This window comes from Choloepus didactylus, chromosome 2 (assembly GCF_015220235.1).
Source record: "Choloepus didactylus isolate mChoDid1 chromosome 2, mChoDid1.pri, whole genome shotgun sequence".
Classification (NCBI taxonomy): Eukaryota; Metazoa; Chordata; class Mammalia; order Pilosa; family Megalonychidae; genus Choloepus; species Choloepus didactylus.
The window spans coordinates 90,747,879-90,756,337 of record NC_051308.1 but is presented as its reverse complement, the minus strand read 5'-3'; the positions used below and the strand labels follow the sequence as shown (position 1 = coordinate 90,756,337).

Here is an 8,459-nt window from a genome sequence, read left to right as displayed (position 1 = left end):
GAGCAGACATCTGCTTAATTTTATATCCCCTTTACTTACTTGCAGTTTGAACTCCCAATATACATTGGAGGAATCCATTAAAATTCAGAGCCCAAGGGCCTACTTCCAGAGATAGATTCCATAGGTGGTGTGCCAGTTTGGAAAAATTATGTCCCCCAAAAAGCCATGTTCTTTAATGCAATCTTGTAAGGGCAGATTTAGTCCGTTGATGGTGGAAATGTTTCATTAAATTATTTTCATGGAAATGTGGACCTCACCCATTCAGGGTGGGTCTTAATTAAATCAATGGAGTCCTATAAGAGCTCACAGACAGAAGGAGCTCAGAAGAGCTGACAGACTTTGGAGAGATGCTTGCTGGTACTTTGAGATGCTTGGAGACATTTGAAGATGCTAGCCCAGAGTTTGCTCCAGAAGAGAGGACCCTGACCTTAGATGCACAGGAGGTGAAGAAGCTAAGAGAGACAAGCCCAGGGACATTTTGGAGAAATCCACTTTGAAATGCAATCCAGGAGCAAAGGAGCAGCAGACACCAGCCACGTGCCTTCCCAGCTGACAGAGGTTTTCCCGACGTCACTGGCCATTCTTCAGTGACGGTATCCTCTTGTTGATGCATTAGTTTGGACACTTCTGTGACCTTAGAACTGTACATCTGAAACCTAATAAATCCCCTTTATAAAAGCCAATCCATTTCTGGTATTTTGCTTAATGGCAACTTTAGCCAACTGGGACGGGTGACCAGAAATTCTTCATTTTTAACAACCCAGATGATTGGTGTAAATTACAGCATACAGTGCTGTTGCTCACCCAATATGCATTTCCCCATTTCTCTTACTAAGAGAACCCAGATTGTCTTTAGGGTGGCAAGGCGAGGTGCCAGTTAAAATTCTTGAGATGAATTTTGAGATAGGTATGGTCCTTTGATGACAGTGCTGGCCTGGAGAGGGGTCCCTTCCTGACTCCTGACTCAAGGAAAAAGCTCTTTGCCCTCTTCCTGAAAGGCAAGTGGGATTCCTGTAAGTATTAGGGTCATTTTGCTACCATGAGGATGTCAAGTCATGGGCCGCTCCAGTCCAACTGAACCCCAAGAACAAAGAACACATCAGGCAAAAAGTTCCCCAAGAATTTTAGTTAGGGACTGACTGACAGGAGGATTCTTCCCAATAGCAGACCAGTTGGGAGTCAATGATCCACACAGCAGAAGAGGAGTGCCTTATAGAGCTCAGCAGAGCCTCACTAGATTTGGTTACAAAGGAGCCTCAGCTGAGTCTCAGGAAAGTTGATTTCAGCAGAACCTTGGGAGCTTTGGTTGCAAAAAAACCTCAGCTGAGTCTCTGGAAAGTTGATTACCAACAGTGATTAGGCTCAATGACCTTCAATGTCCATGCTCTGATCATGCAGCTGCTGCTGCGAGCTCAAGGCTCCACCCTTTTCCCAAAGGAAGTGGGGAGGTTCCAATCCCTGGGCTGCCACACAGGCCAAGAATGGAAGTAAAGGAGGCCACAGGAGCCTGGGTCCATGAAGTTCCTCAAGCTGCTGCCTATTTTCAGGTGTCTTATTACATGAGAAAAATGAACCCCCACTTGGTTATGCCACTGTGGTTGGGTTTCTGTAATGTGCAGCCTCATGCAATATTAGCTGACACACAGGCGGTCTGCAGACCACCAGAAAGACTGCCCTATTATGTCAAGGTATCCAGAAGGTTCTAAATAAATACCTTGGGCTTGGCTTTTTCTCTTGTATTTCCTTCTATTTTTACCTCTATTATGGTTTTCCCTAGAAAATTATTTCCCTAGAAATAATTGCATATTATTTCAAAGTCTTGTTGAAATGAAAAGGAATAATGGTTTCTAAATAATAAACCACAGCATAAAATTCAACTTTATTTAACTTTAAAGAATAAAATGAAAAATGACATCAACCAGTACTATGCAGTCTAAGAATGTTAGTTTCTCCTAAACTTTGCTTTAAGTAATTTAAGATGGTGGAACATAGGCCCATTTTTCAATTTTTACTAAATTTGGTGGGGGGAGATAACTATACTATGGAAAACATTCAGGAGGCACTAATAATAGCAATTTCAAATATCAAAATTGCAGGTCCCATGCTTAAAACTAATCTATTAATTATACAACTCTGGATAGTGTACTCTATTATAACTTGCCCTCAGCTGGAAGCAGGATCTTATTTGAGTTTTGGGGTATCTTATTCTCCCGTATTTTTAACATCTCAAGTATAATGCAGTGGCTTAAAATTAGAGCTTTTACAACAGTCCATCAATTGCTTGTAAAATAAATGCAGCAAATTGTTTCAGCATCTACTAAGTATACCCTTGCCAGATAATCTTTCATCACTGGAGCCAGGATATTAATTAGTTCGGTCTTTAACCTGGCTTCGTACATCACACTGTTGCCATTAATACCCTTTTCTAAAATGGGATCCGATGTCCAACTATAAAAGAAAATGAAATGTAATACATTAGACCAGGAGCATTTCAGGAAAAACTTCTTACCTATCAAATGCATCCAGAAAGCTTACTGAAGTTTCCATTTTATTATCTTGGAACATTACTTCTAAAAGATTTCACATGTAAAGGGCTTTGAGAGGTACATTATAATTAATGTGCACGATCATTTTGTATAGAGATATTACATTAATTCAATTTGAGTAGTCTATCAAAAGTGCCCGTAAGTGAAAGAGCAATGAAAGGATGTCCGGCGCTTCTCCGCCCCGCCTCGAGTCCTCGGTCGGCCGGCGATGGGGACCAGAGAGATAAGGGGAGAGAGGGTGCGGACAACGTCTTACCCGGAGCACTTGTGATCACTCAGGACTCGCGGTGGTAGTAGGGGTGAACTCCCGGACTGCCCCATGCTTGCAGCCGGCACTGTCTTGTAATCACTCGGAGAGCTCTTCCGAGTCCCCGGGGCTACCTGAACGCCCACAGGCCCTAGTCCTCGTATGGAAAACTTTTAATGGGACTAGGCAATCATCATCTTTACAGGTTCCACCCGGGGCGAGACACCTCGGGGGAGAACAACCTCGATGCGGCCGTCAGGTACGGCTCCTTGTGGGCTGTCTCCCCGAGCTTTGCCCGGGAACTTTCTTATAAACCTTGCGTGTATCCAATGGGCTAACGCCACGCACACAAGCATGATTGGTGAATACAGCGGGTGGTTACATACATCAGGCGCCATCTTGGCACCACTCGATGGGCGGGGGGAACTCAAGGGCAGGCTGCAGCTTGTCTACTAGGCCAAATCCGGAAGGTGGCTGCTCACATCTCCCCCTTTTTTGTTTTTTATGCCCCAGTGTCTCCAGTGATGAATGTGCTCCCGTGGACCAAGATGGCCCACAACGTATTTTTTGGTGCTTTGGGGAGTCTGGACTAGGTCCCGGCCATACCAAGGTGGGACCTCTGGCACCGACCAGAATGCTCACTTCATATAGAGACCGGAGAACCCGTGAGCCGGAAACCACGTGGCCCTCCTTGCAGTACTCAGTCTCGCAACTGGGGGACAGGAGGATTAGGAGAAGGTAGCCAGTGCCGAGGGCGTCACTAGGAGCCTCTGTGCAAACGCCAAGGGTCCCGTCTGGCCACAACTAGGACTCTGCGTAAGAGGTCCACCTTCTCGCGGTGATCAGTCGCGGAGGTCAAACCACGGATCCCGGGAGCACGTCTCCGTCGGGGCGAGGGGAACGCAAATGAGGTTGCGGGTTCGAAGTTCCCCGTACGGGCCACCACTTGTCCGGCGCTTCTCCGCCCCGCCTCGAGTCCTCGGTCGGCCGGCGATGGGGACCAGAGAGATAAGGGGAGAGAGGGTGCGGACAACGTCTTACCCGGAGCACTTGTGATCACTCAGGACTCGCGGTGGTAGTAGGGGTGAACTCCCGGACTGCCCCATGCTTGCAGCCGGCACTGTCTTGTAATCACTCGGAGAGCTCTTCCGAGTCCCCGGGGCTACCTGAACGCCCACGGGCCCTAGTCCTCGTATGGAAAACTTTTAATGGGACTAGGCAATCATCATCTTTACAGGTTCCACCCGGGGCGAGACACCTCGGGGGAGAACAACCTCGATGCGGCCGTCAGGTACGGCTCCTTGTGGGCTGTCTCCCCGAGCTTTGCCCGGGAACTTTCTTATAAACCTTGCGTGTATCCAATGGGCTAACGCCACGCACACAAGCATGATTGGTGAATACAGCGGGTGGTTACATACATCAGGCGCCATCTTGGCACCACTCGATGGGCGGGGGGAACTCAAGGGCAGGCTGCAGCTTGTCTACTAGGCCAAATCCGGAAGGTGGCTGCTCACAAAAGGAGAGTTGAATTCCAGTCAACTTCATGACTGATTGCAGGGTAACTGCAAACATTTTTCTTAAATAGAAGAGACTTTTTTAAAATAATGGGGCTGGAAAAGATAGTAGCAAACCAGTACCCCAATTACTTGGCTCCCAGTTAGGTTTCCTATTTGTGAAATGGAGTCCCTTTAAGAAAGAGGAGAGGATGACCCTAGGAAGGCTGCTTAAAAAGAACTAAGTTTCTTTGTTAAAAGAAATCATCGACCATAAACTTAGTTAATGCAACTTTCTTCCCCACAACAAACACACCGTGAACCACCTTGGTTATTACGCATGACAGTGGCAGGACTAGAATTTCTATTAGATAGGGGTGTCTGGTTGGGAATACACCTGTACAACACATCATTTTTCCTTAGGTTGCATGTTTATTGGGGTGACTTGGTGGATGACTGATGGAAGTGGCGGGTGGGGTGGTAAGTGATGGTGAAGGCCCCTCAAGCCTGTCCACCACTGCCACCTGGCCCAGTCTGCCTTTGCCTAGCACGGTCCCAGCCCCAAGAATAATCTAGTGCCCTGTTGGAGCCATCTTCTCCACTCAGCCAGCAGTGAGCTCTGCCCAAATGAGCTCTGTTAGGAGCCCTAACAGAGGCCCCTAGAGCCACTAGCCTTGCAGGCTGCACCCTCCCTCCCCCCACCAATTACACACACACACACACACACATGCATTGCCCCTCCTCTGTCCTGGCACAGTATGACAGGTCCCTCTCCCTCACCAACACTAGTCATGACTTCCAGCACTTCACAATTTTTTAAAGTAGCCCTTATTGCTGAGGAAAGTAGGAAAAGATGTGGGGGAGCACTTAAGTGACTCTCCATGATAGAATATTTTGAAGTCTCAAGTTTTATCTTAAAAATTCATGCAAATTTGTCATCCTACACCATAATATGTTTATTTTAGTATAAATAACATTTCAAGTAACTTAACAGTTAAATGAGTTAACTGCTCCCTTAAAAAAAAAAGAATCTTCATGTAAAATTGATCCTTGGAAGATGGCCATGAGGGGCCTGGGCTCCACATACTGTGAGCACGGCACCCATCCCTCCATGGGGAATGCACCCTCCAAAGGGAGCAGCACAGACATTGAGACACTAATTCCAGCATGATGAATCTCCCTCCGCATCTCTAATCCCGGAGATCCCTACTTTTAGAACTAAATGTTGCAGATAGAAAGTGAAGAGGGGGGACAAAATTACACCTTTCAAAAATATTCTATAATTTTAATTTTCAAGTAATTCAAGTGAACTTTAGCCAATTGGTGCAAATTAATGAGTTGCAGCTAAGAGTCTCTTTCCTCACTGCCTGCATTTTGCTACTGGACTTCACAATTTATTTTGGCTGTGTAGCTTAATATTCACAATAAGGAAAATCAAATCAGAGTGTCAAGTTTGTTAGCTCACTTTTTTTCCAGTTATATTCTATCTTGGTTGTTCCAATTCGTTCAGTGGCTAAGGCAAAAAAGAACATCAGTGTTAACTGGGCTAATCCAAATACATGCATTAAAAAGAAAAACTAAATTAGGAATTTAAGAACAAAGAAGGCAGTTTCAGATATTGATTTGTTTCCTCCCTGTATGTCTCCCCATTCCCTTCCCCTTTTCAAATGGGTTCTTTGCTTGCTTTCCTTGAGCAGGTTTGTAATAGTCTCCCCCAAAGTCCAATACAGGACCTGGACAAAATCAAAGGAGAACAGGCAGACCACACACATGATTAAAGTGACTGCGTGGAGGAAGCGGTGTGGACTGAAGCAAACTGGGGAGCAGCTGCTTCCTCCATAAAAAGCCATCTGACACTCAGCTCTATTTGATTGTTGTCACGATAGGAATGAAGGCCAAGTGTTGGCAGACCTTCTGATTTTTCATGAAAAGCTCAAGATCTGGATTTTTTGGTGAAATTCTCAGATGTTAGCACTTGGCAACTAATTTAACTAAATTTAAAGAAAACATGTATGGGGCCCACATCCAGGGTACTGGCTGGATCCAATCCACGGGCCTGCCATTTGTGACTTCTGACCCAAACCCACTGATGGGGTAATACAGAGTGATGTATTTCCCTCAAACTTAAAAAAAAAAAAAAAAAAAAAAAAAAGTTTCCAGAAGGCCCAAGGGAGAACACGGGCCTACAGGCCCAAGAACAGTAGGGACCTGCGCCTGCTTCCTGGCAGTGCCTAGGATCTCAGACTCATCTGGCTTCAGGTGGCTGACACAAACCACTAAGCTTCCAGCCTGGCCAGACTCCTGGGCCCCAAGAGTGGAAGCAGCAGAGTGGAAGACCTAAAAGGACTGCTGGGCCAGGGTAATGGTCATCTCAGTGTTACCCAGAAGTGACCCGTGAGCAGAGGGGGCTGCCTGAATCATGACTGCATACAACCCCAGAACAGGGGTGGAAGGTGGTGAGCTATAAAAATGAGGCTGAACTTGCTGCAAGGGGAGAAGCATACTTAGTTGTTTAATGTCTGTCTCTCCTCCCAAACTATGAGCTCCACAAGGGTAGTTGGACTGCTCACCAAGTAGCACTTGACACAGTGCCTAGCACACAGTGTGGATGCATTTTATAAGAAATATGCAAATGGGGACTGGTGACATATAAAATACGTATTAATAAAGTCTCATTTTATGCAAACAATTTGAAATAGTGTAATCCTTCTGGCCCCCAAGGAACAATTCACACATGCTGGTAGGCCTTGTGAATTGTAAACACTAAGATGGTGCAGACTAGAGGAACAAATCAAGGAAGACTCTTCAAGGTGGGGCAGCTAGAAGAATGGCTACACTGGACTCGGTGGCGCAGGAATGCTGAGCACTGAATGAAAGATCTCTAGTCTTCTTTGTATAATGCTTTGCATCAGGAGACAAGCAATTATGTATTTAATAAATACTCAGTGACCACAAGTACTTAATGATGATACAAATGCACCTCAAAGCAAGTCAATTAAGTTGTGCATGTGACTGTGGTTTGGAATACCCAAAAGCATGGATCAAGTTCCATATATCCTTTGGTTGTTGGGAGCAAACCAGCACCCCATACCTAGGCTACCCCTCATTTCTGTTCTGCCCCCAACAGCACTGTGTGGTTCCAGCCTACCAGGGCAAGAACAGAGTACAACATAAAAGCTGCTCTCCCGAGGATGTGGAGGGAGAGACATGGGAGAGGAAGGAGCAACCTGGATTTCAGTGTCTAGAAGCCTCTAACATATAAACTCCCAGAAGCAACATGGCAGCCAGGGAGAGCTCAAGGATGAAGGTCCCTTTTCAAAGATGATTTCTATGGTCCTTAAAGAGTTTGACTAATTATAAACCCTGCACAATGCCATCACAAACCATTTTCTTAAATGAATTGTAGATGTATCAAAGTTCCTTCTCAATGGCCTTCCTACCACCACTATCCCTTACCTATGACTGTGGCATTGTTATTAACATTGGTGGCAGGCTTGGATGCTAGGATAATCAGCAGCTTGCTTAAATCCGACGTTCCCTGGACCTAAGGAAGAAAAATCACAATTAGTCAAAGAGCATTTCTTTGGTTTCTAAGTTGGTAGCTTCCTAATCTTTCTGAAGAATATAAGAAACAAGCCAAAACCTAGAACTTGGCCTTCAGCCTCAGCTTTATCTTTTTAATGTTAAGGTTTTTTTGTTTGTTTGTTTGTTTTTTTAAATAGAGAGTTTAAGGTTTATTAGAGGAAGAAAGCAGAAGAAAGCAGGTGGGAGCCAGCAAAAAGAAAGAAAGAAAAAATGGCTCCAGCTCTCTATCTGAGAGCAGCATTTTTTTTTAAATTTTATTTTGAAATAAATTCAAAGTTATAGGAACAGTTGCAAAAACAATACAAACCCCATACACAGAACTCCAGCATACCTTGACCCCCTCCTCCGATACCCCAATCCACCAAATTTAACACGCTGTCACATCGCTATTTCTTTCCCTCCCTCCCTCCTTCCCTCCCTGTCTATCATCCATCATCTATTACTCTGTCTTCTGAACATATGAGAGCTAGCTGCACACATCCTTGAACAAACACTATAATTCACATATACAATTCCCATGAACAAGAACATTCTTTATGCAATCCCACTAAACTCAGCTAAGAAGTACAAGAGATTCAACATTGATAC

The 8,459-nt window shown here is 45.1% G+C and overlaps 1 protein-coding gene across 1 annotated transcript in view; it reads right to left on the bottom strand.

Annotated features, from left to right (window-relative positions):
- Positions 1–3,727: 3,727 nt before the first annotated feature.
- SLC9C2 (solute carrier family 9 member C2 (putative)) overlaps positions 3,728–8,459 on the bottom strand; it is a gene marked incomplete at its 3' end in the record, with an annotated part of 93,314 nt that continues 88,582 nt past the window's right edge. Inside the window, exons 25-27 of the mRNA XM_037825330.1 lie at positions 7,743–7,830; positions 5,752–5,799; positions 3,728–3,771 (exon numbers count right to left, since the gene is read on the bottom strand). Of these exons, the coding sequence (XP_037681258.1) occupies positions 3,728–3,771; positions 5,752–5,799; positions 7,743–7,830 (180 nt within the window). The remainder of the gene's footprint in view (positions 3,772–5,751; positions 5,800–7,742; positions 7,831–8,459) is intronic.